Source organism: Spinacia oleracea, chromosome 6 (assembly GCF_020520425.1).
Source record: "Spinacia oleracea cultivar Varoflay chromosome 6, BTI_SOV_V1, whole genome shotgun sequence".
NCBI classification, from domain to species: Eukaryota; Viridiplantae; Streptophyta; class Magnoliopsida; order Caryophyllales; family Amaranthaceae; genus Spinacia; species Spinacia oleracea.
In genome coordinates this window covers 36,838,214-36,859,555 of record NC_079492.1, presented here as the reverse complement: position 1 = coordinate 36,859,555, position 21,342 = coordinate 36,838,214, and the positions used below count along the sequence as shown (strand labels likewise).

At 35.3% G+C, this 21,342-nt stretch overlaps 3 protein-coding genes across 4 annotated transcripts; 1 reads left to right on the top strand and 2 right to left on the bottom strand.

The window, feature by feature from the left end:
- Nucleotides 1–7,516: 7,516 nt before the first annotated feature.
- LOC110776005 (uncharacterized) lies at nt 7,517–8,035 on the bottom strand. The gene has a single exon (XM_021980589.2). The coding sequence runs from the start codon at nt 8,033–8,035 to the stop codon at nt 7,517–7,519; it is 519 nt and encodes a 172-aa protein (XP_021836281.2).
- A 21-nt stretch (nt 8,036–8,056) lies between these two features.
- LOC110776007 (uncharacterized) lies at nt 8,057–11,176 on the bottom strand. Its single transcript, XM_056832099.1, has 4 exons — nt 10,985–11,176; nt 10,645–10,941; nt 9,158–10,525; nt 8,057–9,028 (listed from the first exon to the last, which is right to left on the bottom strand). Exons 1-4 carry the CDS (start codon nt 11,174–11,176, stop codon nt 8,057–8,059), a joined length of 2,829 nt encoding a protein of 942 aa, XP_056688077.1.
- A 3,726-nt stretch (nt 11,177–14,902) lies between these two features.
- Nucleotides 14,903–16,305, top strand: LOC110776008 (PLASMODESMATA CALLOSE-BINDING PROTEIN 2-like). 2 transcript variants are annotated; one of them, XM_021980592.2, is made up of 3 exons: nt 14,903–15,146; nt 15,869–15,899; nt 16,008–16,305. In XM_021980592.2, exons 1-3 carry the CDS (start codon nt 14,972–14,974, stop codon nt 16,090–16,092), a joined length of 291 nt encoding a protein of 96 aa, XP_021836284.2. In that variant the 5' UTR covers nt 14,903–14,971; the 3' UTR covers nt 16,093–16,305. The 2 variants fall into 2 exon arrangements, with proteins under 2 accessions (XP_021836284.2, XP_056689062.1); XM_056833084.1 differs by having other exon boundaries at nt 16,005–16,305.
- The last annotated feature ends 5,037 nt before the right edge of the window (nt 16,306–21,342 follow it).

Sequence of the window (21,342 nt, the reverse complement as noted above, 5' to 3'; positions counted from 1 at the left end):
TTGTAATTAATTTGTTGAAATTCGAATAATTTAGAATTTGATTTGATTTTCATAATTAATTGACGATTTAATTAGGTATCCATGATTAAAAACCACCATAAAAATTGTTAATTTATGATAAATTTTAAATTTTTATGACCTAGATTTGAATCCATGTTAATCGGAAATTAATTGATTAATAAATTTTCGATTTTTCGCCCTAAAATTAGATAATTAATATGATTTATTAATTTGTCATTAATTTTGAATTAAAAATTTTAAAATTTTATGAAAAACGCTCATAAATGTTGCACGCACAAAGCAATGGACGCTACGTGTTACCCTCAAGGGGTGTGGTATAGTGCGGGCACGCGACGACGAGCAAGGGAGCTCGTCGCCCGTGCGGTACGAATGCCCAGCGCCTGGGCGTGTGTGCTGTGCGATGGGCGAGGGCGATGGGGCAAGGCACAAGCGAGCGAGCAAGACGCGTGTGGGCAGCGATGAGGCTGCGCCACAGCGCGCCTGGCTCACCCAAGCAAGCAAGACAGAACGCGCAAGCAGGGAACGATCCCTCGCCCAGCGCGCGCTGCCTTGCACAGGAGCATACGCGACGAAGCACAGGGGCTGCGCGCAGCGTGGCCAGCAATGGCTGCGTGTGCGTGTGGCGCTGTTGCTCGTGCCTTGTGCAGCGATCGGTCGAACAGGGAGCAACAGCCTCGTGGCTCGATGGGGCTTGGGCGCAAGCCCAAGTGCCTCGTCTTGCTACGATTGATACGTTTTGATTTTAATTTTAGATTTTCAGTTCGGAAATAATTTTAATTTAAATTATTTTCTCGGAATTTAATTTTGATTATTATAATTATTATAAATTTTAATTTATACTAATTATTTTACTAAAATTAAAACCTTTAATTAATTTAAATTCGTTTAATTCAACTGAAAATAAATTAAATGGATTCGATTATAATTTTATATGAGCTTTAAATTTTAATTAAACTTGTATGTTTCCGGTTATACTAGAAATAAATTTTTATGTTTAAAATTAGTAAAGCATATAAAGTTATTGGTTTAAGTGGGAGCCTTTAGTCATAAACTCTTGATTAGGTCTACAATCCTTTAAGGTTAAAAAAACTTGATTAGAATTAATAAGGACTGAATAATTGGTAGATTATTGGTGCCTTTGATTAATTGCTGCAAATATTTATGTGATGCATAACATGTGTTTTATTACTAACCAACTGTGTGGGCCATTCATGATAATGAATGGATGAATAGTATATATTGTATATGTACTGTTTTGCAGGTTATTGAAAGTGACTAGTATGGCCCAAATAGGATAGAAAATATGGTCTGCGTACCATTAATTTGAATGTAGTATTGGTCTAATGCACCAAATTTGTTTTTCAAATTAATTATGGTCTGCGTACCATCAAATAGTTGTAATTAGTTTGAATTATAGCTCATCCAATTTGAAGAAAATGGCGCCTCCCATGGTGAAATTCAAAGACGGAGTTTCCAATCCATTTTCAAGACGGACTTTGAAGTTGAAGCTTCAAGATGAAGTCGGGCCATACTAGATCACATTTATATCTTATGCATGTTTTAAGTTATTTATTGCTTTTAAATATGTCTTAATTATGCATGAGATTATGGCTTGATTATGTTGCATGATTAAGGATTTTAGTTCACTTAAAATCTAACCAACATAGTAAGAGCCTTAAGTTCCAAACTTAAAAATTGAGTTAAAAGGTGCCATGCCAAAATAACACTTACTTGGATAACCTTTACATCAATCTTAGTAATAGTTTTCCGCCATAGCGAGGTGTTACTTATTGGTTCTAAAGGGGTAAGGTACACAAATAATTGTGAGTACATGTTAGTTTTGGTGAAATTCAACGATATAAGTAAGGAGTCCTTTTATGTCATGGCAAATTCGATAGGTTTACCTAATAAGTTCTTAGACGTACCTATCAACCAAGAGTAGTTTATAGACTATTAGCAAAAGGCTTTTGCTTACCTAAAATATTTTAGAATTGAGTCAAAATACATAATGTGCTTAATTCTTCAATGATTTAAGGGTCTTGGAATCATTTTATTCACACCTGCCGGAACAATAAATTTGAATAAAATGCCAATAACTTGTTTATATTGCATGATTGCTTTAATTTTCAAGTTATTACTCATGATAAATGTTTAGACTTTGCATGCTTCAATGTATGTTTTAATTATTGTTTATAATTAAATATCTTGAACTGCAGTAAATCCTTTTAGAAATGTAACAGTAAATTTCCTTGATTGGTAGTGAATCCAAGAACGATTCACGGAAATGAGAGAAAGTGAGCAATTTAAAATGTACGTTTCTTATAGCAACTTTTATGGTTGTTTTCGAATATCAAAGTCGAATGGAAAACCGATTGGTGCTTGTGAATTCAAAATACAATGTAGTTTTGAGATCATAAAGCATTGAGTTTAAACGCTCAGCATTACCAATGGTTAACAACCTAACATCTTTGTCCATTTAATTCTCGAATGAGTCTAGTCCCTAGACATTCGAATAGATCGATGCTTAGAGAACTTCAGAAGCTTCTGGTAAGATCATCTAGTTGAAACAGAATATTCAACATAAACAAAATGGTAAGAACTTTGTTGGAGTGACATTAGGCATGTCTAACAAAGTATAAAAGTCAACACTAAAGAATTCAATTCTTAAGATTATAAGAAAGGGTCTAAGAAATAGGAAAGCAAGGAAGAAATGAAAGGAATTTACGATTCCGTTTCTACCTATAAGTTTATGTTTAAAGAGAAGTGACCTAGCAATCAAACTTCCTTGGTATCATATACCGCTTGAGGTTCTTACTTCGATAATAACTCAAACAATGGAAGCTAGGCTACACTAATGCCTAGAGATGGGAAATGAAGCATGGCAATGCTACATTAGTTGTAGGGTCATCTAGTTTGTTTTAAGTCCTTTCAAAGGCTGGAACTTAATGGCTATTTTGTTCCACAATCAGCATACCTAAATTTCTGTTTTCAAACACAGACAGACTCACATTCACAAGAACAAAAATAATGTTTGTTTGTTTATTTGAATGAAATGGTCATTTACGGGTTGAGTCAATATGCTTGATTAAAACAAACAACTCTTTAACAATAAAAACTTTACTAGGTTCAAATCAACCCCTTAATTAGAGTTCCACTAATCTTTGGCATTGTTGCTTAGACCATATCAACAAGTTAACATTCATAAGCTATATTTTGATGGACTTTTGAAAGTTGATTGATTTCTAGATCAATTCAACACAAGCTAGTCTTACTTGTTTAAAGTAACAAACAATATGAACTATTGTTAGAACGCCTAGACGATAGAGTTCAAAGCTAAAGAAAGAGATTTTATGACTTTATTATTTCACCTAGATTTGAGTGAATATAGGTTTATTTACTCAAATGTGATATAAGTTTGAATCTGTTTGGCTAGTTCAAAGATTCAGAAGTATAAAATCCACTTGGCAAGAAATCATAAAGATCTAAGTTAGATCATGTTGATGATTACTTATACCAAGAATGATCATCAATGATTGTGTGTTGTAATTTCACGATCTAGCTCCATAAGATATGGAAATATCTACTTTGGAATGGTCGAAGTCAATTAGTACTTGATTCGATCAATGAAGAATCATAAAGACTTTTCCTATAATTTCTAAAAACAAAATGCTCAACTACCACCAAACTAAACCAAATTCGTCAAAGCTATTGAAAAGTAATTTTAGAATATCTTTTCAATAATATATATCTAAAGAGTTTCTAAACTCAGTGGGAGCTTAGTGTTTGTTATTCGACAAACTAAGGCCCATGTCTAGATTTATTTTTCATTATGATTTATTCAAATGAGACACAAGGGTATTATTTCTACCACGAATTTTTGAGAACATAATGTTTGTTTGCTCGAAATAATGTCCTTTTGGAGATTCGTTTCCAAAATGACAAGTGGGAGAAAATAGACCTCGAAAGTCTTCGAGACGAACAACAAACATAAACGGACATTCCGGAGGCTTTTCGAAGTTATTCAGAAAATCCGAACACTTATTCTTTAAGGACTTTAGAAGTGGCTTTAAAGAATAGACAACTCTTAGAAGACTTTACAAGTGCTTCAAGGAGAACGGAATATTCAAAGGACTTTCAAGTGGCTGTTGATATTCTATTGTTTGATGTTCTATACCCAAGTAGGCATAGAGTTCAAGTCACTGAAACTATGAGATTCTTCTATTAGATAGTGAAGAAACATAGAGTTCAGGTCACTGAAACTATGCAATTCTTCTATTAGCTAGCGAAGAAACCTACAACTTGCAGTCAAACTATTATCATGTAGATTAATGAGTTTGTGACTTGTAAGATAGCTATGAAAGAACCTAGATTCCCTAAAATGGTTAAAGGCCATATATAGACTCAAATGTTTTTAGATGGTTAAAGGCCAAAAAACATAATCAATGTTTTGATGACAAAATTGACATTTTATTGATTTGCAAGAATAGTTTCACACCTATTTGTTGCAAGTTTGTTTTAAGGATGAAAACCATCAAACATGAAATTGTGTTCACACACAAAGCTAGATTAGTTGCTAAAGGTTACAAGCTAATTCACGGCGTGGATTGTGTTGAAGCCTCATGCATAATCGTAATGCTCAAATCTATAAATCAAGCAATGATTGGATATTGGTACATATGGCAATTGGATGACAAAACGTATTCCTCAATCAAATGTTGGAATAACTATGTACATGGTATGTCATAGGATTCGTGGATCCAAATAAATGCTTGAAAAGGAAAGCTAGCTTATGAAATCTAAGTACAGATTTAAGCAAGCAATTGGGAATTGGAATTGTATTTTAGTGAAGCTAATAAGTATTTCAGTTCCATAAAATGCACATAATTCTTATAGATATATAAGAAGTTTAGTGGGAGTACGTAAAACTTAATTGGTCCTATGTGTATCACACACATATCTCTCTATTGTGAAATAACATTCAAATACTAATGACTTAGATTTGAAATTATTTATCAATGATGGACCAAGGCGAAACTTAGTACATACTGGGTATTAAGATCCATTGACAAAGATCTTAGAATATTGTTTTGGATTAAGTAATGGCATTTACTAAATCTAACACGGAAGACTCCTTAGGAGATATTCGACCCATGTGAATAAATCTAAGTAAAGAATGTTTGAACTATGTATAAGCATTTACTAAGTTAAACATCAAAGGATCTAAGTGAGATTCTTAACCTATATTATATGTCAAAGAATTTAGTTGGATTTAGTATCTACTGAAACTAGAGGAGCTAATGTTACATGAATAGAATTCAATTGGGAATTATTCTGCAAAAGAATTTATCATGTATGATATAATATGAGGATCGCCAAAAACGTATCGTATGGCTATAGGCATGACGAACACATACCAATCTCTATTGGTCTAAGTAAAGATCAACTAGATTGAGATCAAGAAAATCCTATGGTACTTGAAAAAGTACATAGGAATAGTTCTTGATTCAAGGAAATAAAGATATGCTAAATATTGATAATACACGCATAAACACTGGCAAAGGATCAAGCAAGATCCCTTTGGAGTTAACCATTGGCAAGGACGAGCTACAAAGCGTCGTGTTTTGAAATGGCAACATGGATTGGAGACCATGAGTTGTTGCGTGGGAAATCAAAATAATAATTTCTATGTTCTAAGATACAGATGGAAAGTCTTCCACATGCATATCTATGGACTGCTTGGATAAGTAAAACCAAACAAAGCATCACTAGCAACCTATACAGTTGAAGTAAAAGTAATTATTGCCTAAGAAGCAATGAAAAAGGGTTGTTTAAGTTAAAGAGTTCTTCACTGAACTTGGGTGGATCACATGTCTGCTGACTTGATGGATCTTCATTGCAAAATGCGTAGAACCACTATTGAAGTAAGAAAGACTAGATCACATAATAAACAAACTCAAAAGATCTTATCATCATATCTCGAAGAACATTCGATGAAAAGGATATTAAGATTGGCAAAGCATGATAACTAAACCTATGCAACAAGTGAGAAGAAACACTCACATTGTACCACTGGAAATCAAGCATAGCTTTGAATTCCAAGAACTATTTTAAAGATGGGTTTGAGGTCCATGGTTGTAAAATGTTGGGGTTTAACATTTATCATATATGAAATGTATTTTCATATTCCATTTAATCTTGGTTTAGTATTAAATGATGAGTCCCTTCAATTTGACGATATATTCAAGATAGACTGTCAAGACTAGTCCTGTGACTAAGAAATGTCTATCAAGTTAACTTGGATGTCAAAAGTTGAAATAGGTCCCTGGTCGGAGTTTTCTATAAAGATGGACGGATAGAAAACGTTAGACGACTAGAATGCAAGATGACTAGTAGTTCTGTTTCTTGAACTATGTGGACATGGCAATGTCGTAATCATTTGCATAGATACTTACTTTGGGAAGACTAGTATCGGACAGACCTATGAAACTTTACTGTAAGAGATGAAAATCTGTCATAAGTAAATTTCATTAAAATTATTAGACATTAATCCTCAATACCTGAGTGATTTGAGATTACTTGTTTGAGAACTGCTTACTTTGACGTTGTCAACCGTCACACCGTAAAATGAGGCTATAAAGGCAACGCTCAGGTAATCACCTATCAAACGAAGTCTAATCTCAAGATCGCAAGATTGGGATTGTCCTCCCATAAATCGGGATGAAATGCTGAAAGTTGTACAAGGCCAATCGGAGAGCTAGAAACTGTAAAATGCATGGCCGTTCTCAGATGAATCATAGGCTATGATTATCTGTTTATTTGATCAGTTGAACTCTGAAACCGAGAAACAGCTCTGGACATAATAAGGATGACAACTCTTACCTTATGTTCAAGAGCAAGCATCGAGTGACAAAGGAATTAGGAAATGCACACTTGTCCCTAAGGACAAGTGGGAGACTGAAGGAAATAATGCCCTTGGTCCAAGTATGCATTTAATGTTAAGTCTAATAAATGCGGTTCAGTATTAATTAACAAGTTAATAATTCAGTGAGATCAAGTGAGCTGAATGCCTAGCTAGAGGCCGCTTCAGTTCAAGTGGAATTAATGATATTAATCCACAGCTTACTCTTGACTGAACCCGTAGGGTCACACAAATAGTACGTAAACGGATCAAGTATTTAATGGCATTAAATACTCCATCTATGGATATTCGGAATCGGCGGATCTTGGTTTCAGTGGGAGCTGAGATCGTCAAAGGCAAACAATGAATACTCCGGAAACGATGATATTGCCGGAAACGGAAATATGGATCGTATCGGAAATATAAATTTTTTATTTTTTTTTGCTAAGCAAGAGAGAATATATTAATTGAGCAAAACATTACAACTTAGGCTAAACCAAGTGATACAAACCAACTAGGTTGGACTCTATCAACAAGGACTTAGCAACTCACAGCTATACAAGGCACACAAACAAAACGAACAAGGCACAAAGCCCATTACAAGGTTATAAACCAATCATAATCTCTCTTGCTCACAGCTTTTGGCAAAACTACTTGAATTCTGCCCTTAACCAATTGCTTCAAGCTACTCACAGTGTGACTAACAGTGGGGATTTGATTATCCCAGAAGCTTGCATTCCTGCTCTTCCAAATCAGGTACACAGCAGTACCAATAGCAGCAAAAATAACTTGTTTTCTGAACTTAGTAACTCTGCTATGACCAATCTTCCTTACCAACTGATGCAAGGTACCAGCCATAGGAACACCCAACCATTGCTGCATTGCCTGCATAATCTGATAGCTGGACTGACACTGAAAGAAAAGATGGTTGTGATCTTCATCCTGCAACCCACAAATCAAGCATAGAGCAGATTGACTAATCCCAATTCTAGCTAATTTAGCTGTAGTCTTTAGCCTACATTGAGCAGCTAACCAACAGATGAATCTGTGCTTAGGGGTGAGCAATCTATTCCAAGCTAATCCATCCCAATGCACCCTAGGTTTCAAATCCAACATTTTCTCATAAACTTGCTTCACTTAATAATGAGCCATGCCCTCCAGGTCAGGCAGAGTAAAAAATTGCTTAAGCTTCTCCTTAGTAACACAAATTTGTCTCCAATACCAACTAGTAGAAGAGCTAGGTTGGTAATCCCACCATTCCCCATCTTTGAGGTAAACTGAAGTAATCCACTTGATCCAGATATTCTCGTGCTTCTTAACAAGAGCCCAAACATATTTACCAATGAAAGCCAGATTCCACAGAACAACATCCCTAAAACCCAAACCACCGTGCTGCTTGTCACAACAAACCTTATCCCAAGCTATATTACTTGGTTTCTGGCTGAATGCTTGTCCACCCCACAGGAAGGCTCTACATATCCTCACAATGTCCTGTAGCACAGATTTGGGAAGAACATAAATCTGAGCCCAATACATATGCAGACTAAGCAAAACAGAATTGATTAGTTGAATTCTGGCAGTGTAAGATAAGTTCCTTGAGCTCCAGATCTTAATCCCAGTGATCATTTTATCCACTAGATGTCCACATTGAGCCACAGTAATCTTTTTAGAACAAATGGGAACACCCAGATACTTGAAAGGCAAAGAACTTCTGGAGAAACCAGAAACATCAACTACTCTTTGAACTTCATTCTCTGGCATGCCATGACAGTACACAGAAGACTTCTGCTGATTAGCCTTTAAACCAGCTGAATTTGAAAAAAGTTTGAAAGCTTGTAACAAGAGGATAATAGATTGATAATCACCCTTACTGCACAGGATCAAGTCATCAGCAAAACAAAGGTGAGTGAGCTTGATATCTTTACATCTTGGATGAAACTGGAAATGAGAAGATTCACACATTCTGCTCAATATCCTAGACAGATATTCCATACATATGACAAACAACAATGGAGATATGGGATCCCCCTGCCTCAACCCTCTTTTGGATTTAAAAAATCCATGCATACTTTCATTCAACATCAAAGAGAACATGGGAGTAGTAACACACTGCATTACCATTTTCACAAAAGAGCATGGAAACTCCAGATAAGTGAGCATTTCATACAAAAACTGCCAATCAACTGTGTCATAAGCCTTCTAAAGATCAATGTTCATGAGACAACTAGGTTTGACTACCTTCCTGCCATAATGCTTGACTAAGTCTTGAACAACCATAATGTTGTGGACAATAAACCTACCATGAACAAAACCACCTTGGTTTTCCAAGATCAGATCAGGTAATACTTGTCTTAATCTCCCACAAAGGACCTTTGTTATGCACTTATAAATGGTGTTACAACATGAAATTGGTCTGAATTCACTCACATCTTTTGGACATTTAGTCTTGGGGATGAGAGTGATGACAGTATGATTCACCTCCTTCAAGAGCTTCCCATTCTGTAACATATCCAGAACAGTTGCTATAACCTCATCTCCAACAATATGCCAAGCATCTTTGTAGAAATAAGACCCAAAACCATCTGGACCTGGAGCTTTGACTCCTGGAATAGAGAATAAAGCAGATTTAACCTCATCAGCAGTGTAAAGGGCATTGAGAATACTTTTGTGATGATCTTGACACACAGGACCCTGCTGAACTATTTGTTTAATAACAGGAGTTCTGTGGTCATGAGTGGTGCCTAATAACATTCTGTAATAAGCTAAGAAGGCTTCAGAAACCTCATCAGCTGTGTCTTTCCAATTTCTAGTCATATCACAGATACTGTAAACTTGATTTTGAACTCTTCTAGCTTTGATGCTTTGATGAAATAGAGCAGTATTTTCATCTCCTTCTTTAAGCCAATTAACTTTAGCTTTTTGACTTAAGAATGCCAAGTATGCCTTATGTTTTTCTTTATAATCTTGTATAGCTTTCAGCTCAGCATCAGCTACACTTGCATCAGTAGGATTGCTATGTAATGCACTTTGAGCATTCACCATTTCGTGATAGGCCTTTAGATCTGCAGCTTGAACATCAGTAAAGCCAACTTTGTTCAATTCTCTCAAGGCTTGCTTAACTTTCTTAAGTTTGCAAACCAATCTGAACATTTTACTTCCATCTATGTGACTACTCCAAGCCTTCTTGACAGTTTCAGAAAACACAGGAGAACTCTTCCACATTGTAAAGTACTTGAATGGCTTCCTCCCTCCATCACTCCTAGGGTACACTGTCAAAAGACCAGGTGAGTGATCAAAATGACCTTCAGGCATGAAGCAAACTTCAGCAGCTGGAAAGATTCCTTGCCATGCTTGATTTGCCATGAATCTGTCTATTTTTGAGAAAACCCTATTAGTGCCTTGCTGCTTGTTATTCCATGTGAAGAAATTCCCCACACTTTTGATATCCTCCATTCCACAGTTGTGAAAGCAATTACTTATATCAACAATATCACTCTGTCTAACAGGGGCCCCAATTCTTTCATCAACTTCCATCACACTATTAAAATCACCACACAGAATCCATGGATCCTGAGTGTTAAGTAATCCTAAATCCCTCCACAACTCCTGTCTCAAATTAGGATTATTAAAAGCATAAACAAAAGTGCAATAAAAGCTATGCATGCCACTGACTGGAGTAACATGGCAATGCATAAAAATTGACTAGAAGCAGCCACTATATTCACATTAAAACATCCAGACTTCCATGCAATCACAATTCTTCCTCCATCATGAAAGCTAGAGTTGCTAGAAAAACACCAATTTGCAAAAACTCTTTGATAAAGCCTCCTAAGGTTTGAGAGCTTTACCTTATGTTCTAGGAGCCCAACTAAACCCACAGCATACTTCTGAATGAAATGCTTGACCTCATCCTGTTTCTGTGTGGAGTTCAGACCCCTAACATTCCTAGCTAACACTCTATCCATAAGATTCAGAAGAGTCCCCTCTTCCAGTTGGATCACCCCCTTGTACAACCCCTTGCACTTGCTCTCCCATCATGATATCATTCTCAATCACATCCAATACCTGAAAAGCATTAGAAGTTCTAACTGGTTGTTCTGACTCAACTCTCACCCTTATGGGCCTTAATGATCTTTGGAAACCTTCCTGATCCACAATAGGACTAGTCACTTGAGCTGTTTGAGTAGGTATTGCAGGTTGCTTCCTAACCCAAACTCTTTTCCTACCTTGCCTACAATCACCTTGCAAATGCCCCATCATCTTGCACTTAGTACACTGTGTTGGCTTCCATTCATAGAAAACAGTACCATTATTCCATTCTCATCTCTAAATGAAACATGTTCAGGCAACTCTTGAGTCAGTGGAACATCAATCATTACCCTAGCAAACTGCAGCTTATCTCTACATGTTGTAGCTTGATCTCTTTTGATTGGGTTCCCTATTTGTGCTACAATCTTAAACAGAGCCCTCTCCCCCCCAATATTTAAAGTGCATGTCCATATCAGGGTTCCAGGGTTTCATAATCAAGGGCTTGTTATCAAAGAAGTAATGACCTGTCAACACCTTATCCCTTGAATCCATAGTAAGGAATCTCACTAGAAACACCCCTTTTCTCACCATCACTACCTTATCAACATTCAACTGTTTCCAGATTCTCCTAATGAAACCCTCCATAACATTGATAGGAGGATTAGCTCCCACAATGTAACAAACTACTGCTGAATTCCAGAAATCGATCTCCTCTTGAATGTCATCAACCTCAATTTCAACAGGGTGATTATCATGAACATTATTTCCAGCAGCATTATCAAAATCAATATATTCAGTATTCATCTTATCATTCACAGTATTCGAATCAACATTATGATTATTCGCAACCTCATCAAATTGCTGTAGAATAGGGATTGAAATCGCACCAACCTCCATATTCGATCGAGTATTACCTTGCTTCAACTGGTTTGCTGAGCCATGAATCACTTCCAAGAACTCATTGAATGAGTGACGCAATTCTGAACAAGCTTGAAGATGCTTCAACCCAGATTTTGGCGTAAAAATTTCATTTTCAACCCCAAAATCAAGAGCTTCAACCCCCAATACCTCCTCAATACTGCGCGTTTTCAATGCCTGGGAATCCGATGATGGACCTCGAGGTTTTCCTTTGCCATTTCCATGCTTGTTGCTGTGAGATTTCGAGCCAGATTTTCCTGCCATGGCTGCGGTGCACGTTAGGCTAACATGCACCGAGAGAAAACTTGGGGAGAAAGTCTCTCAGCTTTTATTAATTATTGGAAATATAAATATTATCCAAGTCGTAGATGTTGCCGGAAACGGAAACATGGTACGTATCGGAAAATATTATCGGAAATGGAAATATTGCAGGAATCTGAAATATTGCCGGAAACGGAAATATTGTCGGAATCGGAAATATTATTGGAATCGGAAAATAATTTCGGAAACGGAAATATTAAATATTTGCTCGAAACGGAAATTAATTCCGAAATTTGAAATATTAAATATTGTTCGTATAGGAATTAATCGGAAGTGCATCGTACGAATTAGCATTGGACGAGACTTGCTAGACGAAGGCCCAGCACGAAGCCAGGCCCGCATCCAGCAAGCCAAGCGTGCCAACACAACGCTTCCAAGGCCACGCCAGGCCCAGTGCAAGGCCAGGCCCAGCAAGGCCAAGGCGCGCGCGCGGGTGGGCTGCGAGCTACGCTCGTGGGCTTCGAGTTGTGCTGCTTGCGTGGGCCGCAAGGCTTGCGCAGGCTGTGCAGCACGCTCGTGCTCGTGCAACGTTTGTGTTCAATACGAATCCTAAAGCTAATGGAATTCGTTCATTGATTAATTCCTAATCCTAATAGATAGAATTAGTTTAAAAGAGTTTTAATAAAATTCTAACTAAACTAATTAGTATCCTAATAGGATTCCAAATCCTTTTCCATAGCCCTATAAATATGTGCCTAGGTTCACAATTTATGGACGAGTCAAGTATTTAAAGTGACATTTTGAGAGAAAAATTCAGTCATATTATTGCCCCATATTATCCGAAAATCACTAGTACCTTAAGGGCGATTCTAGTTGGTCAATCTTAAGGCGGATCCGGACGTGCTGTGTACTTTCTACGGAGGGACGACACTTGGAGTCCTAAAGACTTGTTCTTGTTCGGTTCGGGCGCAGCTAGGGAGGGCACGCTACAAAGTGTATGCATCCTAGACTAATTATATGATTATATGCAATTAATTTGATTCCTGGCATTAAGGTTTTTCCGCATGATTTATGTTGTTCATATGTATCATAACCTAACATGATCTACATTATCAACACTAGTGCAGATCTGCTGAATTATTGCCTGAGTCGCACATCTGCAGAGGGTAGAAAATTTCAATCAAAGGTGCTGATGTTGCCGCACTGATCTGCATGATCAACACTAGTGCAGGTCTGCCGATACATTGCCTGAGTACGCACATCTGCAGAGGGTAGAAAAATTCATTCAAAGGGCAAAGCACCGCAATAAAACAGAGCTCATCAATCTTAGATTCTTGGTGCAAAGAATACTTCAGCTTGGATCTCAAATTGCTAGGACTCAACTATAGATTGCAGCAGTTATTTAAGAACTAAACAACTGCACCTAGCTAAAAAAACAACTTGCATACATTTTTACATACATTACATATTTGTGAGCATGTGAGGGCATTGTTGCAACTTGCATTCTTTCAAAAATAATTATATGACCAAACAAAAGTTATCATCTCAGCTACCATTGCATTAGATAAAGCAACTCATTGCTAGAGGCAAAGCCAAAAACAACTACATAGCATCGAAAAATAAAAATAAGGATTTTTTGCTAAAAAGGACCTTTTATAAGCATTTCTTTGCGAGAAAGGACCTTTTATGTCAAAATTGGTGAGATGGGACCAAAAACACAACTTTTTTTGTCAAGTGGGACCTTTTGCCGGATTCTTGGAGTCAACTCTCTTTTCTGGCATTGACTTCGACACGTGGCAACCGGTAACCGCCACGTGTCAAACTATTTAAAAAAAAAAAAAAAAATTAAAATTTAATTTTTTTACCATTTATTTTCCCTCCAAAACAACTGAAATTTTTTGACAAAATAAAATAAAATCGCGTTCTCTTCTCTCTCCTCTGCTCCTTCAAACGCCATTGTTGGTGAAGATTCAAGGTTGAAGGAAAGTGTTTGATATCTCAAATTGATTGCCACGAATTGTTACTCAGGCCTACACGATTCAGGTATGCTATTTTTCCCCCTCAAAATCTTCTTCAATTGTTGTAATTTTAGGTCGAAAAAATTAGGGTTCTTACGAAAATTGGGGATTTTGTAATTTGTTGTGTATTTGTGTTTTAGATTGACAATGTCCCATCAAAAAGCGAAAATATGTGGTTGTGGGTATCCCGTTGTTCAAAGAACATCGTGGACACATGAGAATCCGGGGAGGAAATTTAAAGGTTGCAGATTCTACAACTTCGAAACTGGGCAAAGGGGATGTGATGCATTTGATTGGGTTGATGAAGACATTCTTGAGTGGCAAAAAGACGTCACTAATCATCTTCTTTCAGAAAAGCAGAGGCTTGCAATGGAGATGAAAATAATTAAGGGAAGAGCTGAATTCATGGAACATGAAATGAAGAGGTTGAATGAGGAGCATGAGAAGATGAAGGTGAAGTACGAGAAGATGAGGAAGAAGGCAGAAGGAAGGCAAAAAAATTCAGTTGTTTTGGAGGGAAAATAAATGGTAAAAAAAATTAAATTTTAATTTTTTTTTTTTTTTTAAATAGTTTGACACGTGGCGGTTACCAGTTGCCACGTGTCGAAGTCAATGCCAGAAAAGAGAGTTGACTCCAAGAATCCGGCAAAAGGTCCCACTTGACAAAAAAAGTTGTGTTTTTGGTCCCATCTCACCAATTTTGACATAAAAGGTCCTTTCTCACAAAGAAATGCTTATAAAAGGTCCTTTTTAGCAAAAAATCCTAAAAATAATACAAAATAAAAGCTCAATAGAGTAAGAGATAAGAACAATCTTTTATATTAAAATGTATGCCACGGTGGTGCTGATTGTAAAGAAATTCAATATGGATGGGAGTTGTTTCTACCCAAATACTCTCCATGATCACGCTTCTTATGCTTTCAACACCTACTACCAGAACAACCCTATTCCAAATAGCTGTAATTTTGCAGGAACTGCACTTCTCACCAGCACTAATCCAAGTATGTTCAACACAAACCTCTATTTCTTCTTTGAATTTTCAGTTTTTTAGATATATATGTAGTTTATTTTAAACTGGGAAACGCAGAAACTAAAACCATTAACAATTAACCAATAGTTTAGTTCGTCTAGGAAATATTATTGTATGATTGACGAATATACTAGAAATAATTAATGGAAATATATTACTCCGTATTAGAATAAAAGATCATTAAAGATCCCTAAGGACAGAGAAATGAGGTTTCTGTAACAGGAAATGTGGCCTTAAAGAGAGTTTATGTGCATCATAGGTTATTGTGGATTGTGATGTTATGTCATTACACTTACTTAGTGAATCCTGGTGCTACAAAGTGCAATTTTGCCATCCATGTGGCTGATTTTGACTTCAACTTCTGAGACCTTAACCACTAATTATTCTAATCAGCCGCGGTACATCTTTACTACTCCCACATTTTGATAAAGTTAGTTTAGATAAACAAAGTGTTAACTTTCACTAATTAAAGATAAAGTAGTAGTATTAACGGTACAATAGTCATTAGCTTTTTGCTGAATGTCGTATGAGCAGCTAGGTTAATTAATTAATTAACTCGATCTATCTGTCACTATTCACTATTGTATGAAATCTTACTTCATTTTTGGATGCATTTCCCTGTATAAGAATTAAGTTGTATTAGCTTGGTAGTGATGAATTTGGTTGTTGATCATGATGTATTTAAAATTTCAGGTACGGAAACTTGCCAGTATCCCTCAACAAGGTGAATTTGCATATAAATATTGTTTCAAGTATATTATTCTGTTTTACCTTGTCTGAAATTTCAGATATAAAGCCTAGCTAACTTGTTAAATATCTCTGGTATCAGCAGGGGTTCATCTGTGCTAGATACAACAAAGCAAAATGTTTCAACAGTTTTCGGGATGGGGCCACCTGGACCTTCTAGTTTGGCATAACCACTGGATAACAAAGTTGCATATCTTACCATATCAGTGTGTTTTATAGTACTCCCGCTAAGATGTTATAGAACAATCTTTTATATTAAAATGTATGCGTACGTTGAAATTGGGTCGTACATATATTTAAATGTAGTACGTGCACTTTGGTTTTGGGATATATACAAAACAACAGTTATTTTTTTTATATTTGTTATACAGGTTGCGATATTATTATTGTTGTGACATGTTTCTATATTTTGTGCAAGGTACTCTAGGTATCCCTAAATAAAATTAAAATTTTCCCGCCAAAAGTGCTTTTTTGGAGCGTACATATATATGTACGCTGCAACAAGGGTGTAAAATTTGGCAAAAATCATGACTTGTTTCAGCGTACAAATAGATGTTCGCTACAACAGGATGGGTCTTTTGTACAACAACAACAAAGCCTTAGTCCCAAAATGATTTGGGGTCGGCTAACATGAATCGTCGTAGGAGATCGTCATTGTAATAGCGCAATTTTTTCCAGGTGTTTTTTTTAGAGGCTAATTACATTTTATTATCTTAAAATAGATTAAAACAGTTTTAATAAAAGATGAGTATTATTATTGTATTTTATCTTTTCAATGTGTAAGAGAGGAAAATCTGTTTTTTTTTTATTATTTATTTTATTTTATTTTATTTTATTTTAAATGTAAAATTACAATTTTGCCCTTGGTGAGAAAAATAAAATAATTTCATATGCCTTGCTCTTCCATGCTATGTGTCACTCATGGGAGTTGCCACACACAAATATTGGTGTCATTTTCTTGTTAATTCTTCACAATTGAGTGGCAAGTAAGGTAGAAAATAAATTTGTTTAATGGTTTCTCCTAGGTGCAAACACTCACAACCCAAAAATCTCTCTCCTCTAGCTTGATTATCTGCTGCTGCTTCTGTTTCGTTCGTTTTATACAACACGAGTTCGGATTTTTCCAATAGTTTCTTCAAGAAAGTTGTAGCCCTTGAAAAGCTAATCAATTTAGCCTCAAGAATCACTCAATTTGGAGTTGTGTATTGTGGGAGATACGCCCTCTTCTTGTCACTGCTACTGCAGTTGTTGTTTTCAGAACTAGCTTCTGTTTGTGATGTTTTGAAGATCTTACGCTAATTTTTCCCTTCTTGTTTCTAAACAAAAATTTTAGATATCTTTGCGTAGATGAATTTAGGCTCAAACGTCACTTAATTTGGAGCCGTATTTTAGGAGATATGCTCTTCTGAAATCAGTCGCTGCTGCTGGCTAAAGTTGTTGTTGATACCTCAATTTATTGTTGTTGCGGCCTTGTTGTTGTTGATCTTTCCTCTGAGTTCCCAACTCTGATTTGATTAGCGAAGTAGAACTCTTGTTAAGATAATATATGGAGCTTATTAAAGGGTTGAGTTCATGCATATATTATGAAGATTGAACTATGGATGTATAATTGGGAGTTCAAGCAAAGGAGTGATGGGTATCATGAAATTGGTGTTGATGATCGGATTATGAACCTGAGATCGTACTCTTGGAGTATTATTGTCGTATGCTTAAGGTACACATTGTCCATCCACTTTGATGAAAATTTATGGCTTGTGCTAATTATCTTTACTTTAAGAATGTGATTTACGTATAACAATATGAATTTTGATTTAGGTTTTACTTATACTATTGTGATTTGGAAAGCCCAAATATGATGTGAATATGAACATTTTTAGAATTTCAGTGAGTTTAATAATTTGTGTTTTTAATTTATATATCCCAATTGATTTAAACATGTGGATTGTGAAATCTCGATTTTTGAGACTTGAAATTTTGATTGTGAGGCATTTTGATAGATTTGAACATGAGACTTGTGCCAATTCGATTGTGAGACTTGTGAAGATTTGGTAGCAAGATTTATTAAAATTTGGTTACGTATTGGAGAATGTGACCAATGTGAGATTTGTAAAGATACATATACTTGTTAAGAATGAAATGGGTTGTATTGTGATCGGAATTCCATACTCTAAGTCGGCTTATGTTAGCTTCCTTATATTTAGTACATTTCGAGAAATACAATTGAATATCATTCTGGGTAATCAAGTTATAGATATGACAAATTTTGAAATAAGGTACGGAGTACAGAGAACTATGAGTGTGACTCATATATATATTAACCTATGTTTGGATTAATAAGGTTTAGCAAGAACTATCGTTTGAATCGTAAGCGACAGACATATTTCCTTTGTATTCTTTTGTTTTTCTTGAACTATTATTTGAGCCATATAATTTTATAATAAGATCTATAAATTATCTTTATGAAATAATTACTTTCTTTATGTTATAGTTAACGTTATCACTAAACGGTAGTTTTACCAACATACTAGTTATTGTATAATTTTAACTCGGATATGACGATAAGGATTGGTTACAACGGAAAAGGGCTTTTTGAAATAAGTTTTATGAATTGGGTAACCATAAAAATAAACTAATTTATTCTTCTAAAAATCAAGTTTTGAGCAACTCAACATATAATGTATTTTGATTTTCCGAATTATGATTTATGGCCTATATTTACCAAGTTATCCTTTATCGAGTCGTGAAGCTCGTCGTTTATTAAATTATTTTATTTGAGATCTTTATATGGTTTCTGTAAAGAGTATGTTTGAATTTAAAAGACCAAGATTATTCTTTGACTAAGATGAAATAATATAAATGATATATATTTTGATACGATTAGAATGTGTATTTATACATCATTTTATACTTTATTCTTAATGAGAATTAATTTTAAGATCTAAATTACAGTGTTGGGTCTGTAACCACGTACGATCAAGAGAAAATTAAGTTCACTAGTCTTAATTGAGCTATTAAGCTAACTTGGGTATAACCTATATGCATCTGGAGTTACTTATAAGGGAGATTTTGGGTTATTATACTTGGAGTTATGAAGGTTACGCATTAAAAGGATATGAGCTTATTATGCTATTGTGATTATAAGCTAATGGTTTGGAGGTGTGATCTTTGTGTCACAGATCAAATTGAATGCTCAATTGTGTAATTCAGATTAAGGATTTCGATGGATTAATAGTGTATTGGAAATTTGAGCTGGAGAATATGATTTGTGATAAGCTTAAGAAATACGATTTGCCTTGAAGTATCTGTATCCGAGAGTGTCGTTAAGAATATAAACCTTATATATATACTATGTTAAAATTGTTTTTCAAGAATCGTGTGTACGGAATTTGTGAAAAGCTATGAGTAATACATTATGATCTTTAAGCAAATATTTTGGACAAATTCATCACTTTGTATAAGTATGGTTTGTGCCAAGATTTTCAATTGTGTTTATGATTTCAGATGAGGTTTTGTTGTGACACACGACTTTGAGTAAGTGTGATTATATATATTTCCTAAATTTATTGGATAAGTTTTCAAATGTGTTTTAGTGGGGAAGAAGCCGTTAACAACGGCCATGAACAACATTTGTGTATTTGTGTGTGATCTGTGTATATGCACATTTGTGCATCTGTGTAAATGTACATACGTAAATCTGTGTGGGGACACGTCCTAAAAGTCTTGCAAGCATGTGTGAAAAGGTGGGTGACGACCCCTAAAAGTTTGGAGACAGTGGTTCTTCAACCCATCTCTATTCGTGTTCTCTTCCCCTAGTTAGTTTATAAGTTTTAAAGACAAACATGTTAGAATTTGCTGGAATAAGCAAATATTGTGAAAGAATAAGTATGTTTATGTGTTTTGAAATATCAAACATATATTGTTTGCGAAATTCGAAGTGTGATTTTGATACGTTATTTATCATTTATAAGAAGTATTTTTGGAAAATTAATAGTTTTGGAGTATCAATAACTTATAGTTACTCTTTTGAAAAGTTTATACTAGTATTATGATACAAATTCAAAAATAAATTATCGAGATCGATACGAATCGAAGTTCCAATGGCTTTGAGAGAATATATATGTGTATTGGTATGAGAGATTCAGTATGGAGAATCATTAGTGGCTATTATGTTCGAGATGTGTTTGTACTTAGCTTATGTTCGTCATTAAAATCATGAGAGACGAATTGTGAATCCATGATGGATACTTTTCCGGTATGTGTTAAGGTTTGATTATGTTGAATTGTGGATTTGAAGACTTCTTATGCTATGAACATCTTTTGAACACCTAGTGAATAAGTCTGAAACCTTTGTTTAATTTATTTAATCAATCACGAGTACTACAGTTATGATTAAATATTTTATGTGAAATGATTTAAGTTCTTGCAAATTTGAAATATGATTTTTGATCGGATCAAATCGATTTTACCTTACAAATAAATAACTCACGAAATTATGTTTTAAGCCACTAAAATGAGTTTCAGGTTGGGCAATGTGTACTCAGTTTCCCTGACTTTGTTCTTTGAACATGTCCTGGTGGGGGCAGATTCCTATTCGTGATTTTGCAGGTTTAGTTAATGCTGGAAGTTGAATCAGGGATCGCGAATGCAAAAAAACGATATATGCTAGCTGAATTTCATATATAAGGTTGTAATAGTTTTTGTGTGAATATTCTTAAGCTAAATATGAAGAGTTGTTGAATTTCATGGATTAGTTCCTTGTTGGTTAAGAGCTAAGTTTGATTAATGCTATTAAGTAATTTTACTTAGCAGCTCGTTAAGAGCGGGCTGTTACAGGTGGTATCAGAGCCAAGGTTGATTTTGGGTTTGCTATGATCATCATATCATAGCATATGAGTTGGAAGTGGGTTTATTGGATTGAATAAGAGTCCGTAAGTATGTGAGTTATGTTTGGGATGTTAAAGCTTAAAAGTTTTATGCCTTAAACCGAGAAGTCTAGAATTGAAAGATTTAAAGTGATAATATTTGGTTTGTAAAATGTCTTACGAACATGAAGGTTGAAAGCTAAAACATATGTTTTGGGAGTTAGTGAAACTTCATTTTAATTATGTGGGAAGAAGTGTCGATGAATGAAATTGGATTTATAAATATTAGTGTGGTTATGAACTTGGAGATGATGGGTTGAGGATTTTAGATTTCATTGCTTGTTTTGAATTACGAGAATTTGAGTTTGGAATAGATCGTTTGATTTAGGTGATTAGAGTTCTAATGTAAAGATTGGGCCCATTGAAAAACATATAGTTAAATTCGTTATTATTGGATCAAGAGTTTCAATATATTGTCATCATCAATCCATCTAGTCACCTTCTTCCTAAACTGGATTGAGTACCGTTAATCTCCAATCCATCCATTGTTCCTCAAGA

Coding starts and splice junctions, on each gene's coding strand:
- LOC110776007 (XM_056832099.1), bottom strand. CDS start 11,176: ATGGGGCATTTGCAAGGTGATTGTAGGCAAGGTAGGAAAAGAGTTTGG. Junction 10,942..10,984: donor GAACTTCTAATGCTTTTCAG/GTATTGGATGTG, acceptor TGGGAGAGCAAG/TGCAAGGGGTTGTACAAGGG. Junction 9,029..9,157: donor TCAAGCATTATGGCAGGAAG/GTAGTCAAACCT, acceptor ATGGTAATGCAG/TGTGTTACTACTCCCATGTT.
- LOC110776008 (XM_056833084.1), top strand. CDS start 14,972: ATGTATGCCACGGTGGTGCTGATTGTAAAGAAATTCAATATGGATGGG. Junction 15,147..15,868: donor TCTCACCAGCACTAATCCAA/GTATGTTCAACA, acceptor TTAAAATTTCAG/GTACGGAAACTTGCCAGTAT. Junction 15,900..16,004: donor TGCCAGTATCCCTCAACAAG/GTGAATTTGCAT, acceptor CTCTGGTATCAG/CAGGGGTTCATCTGTGCTAG.
- LOC110776005 (XM_021980589.2), bottom strand. CDS start 8,035: ATGTTGGATTTGAAACCTAGGGTGCATTGGGATGGATTAGCTTGGAAT.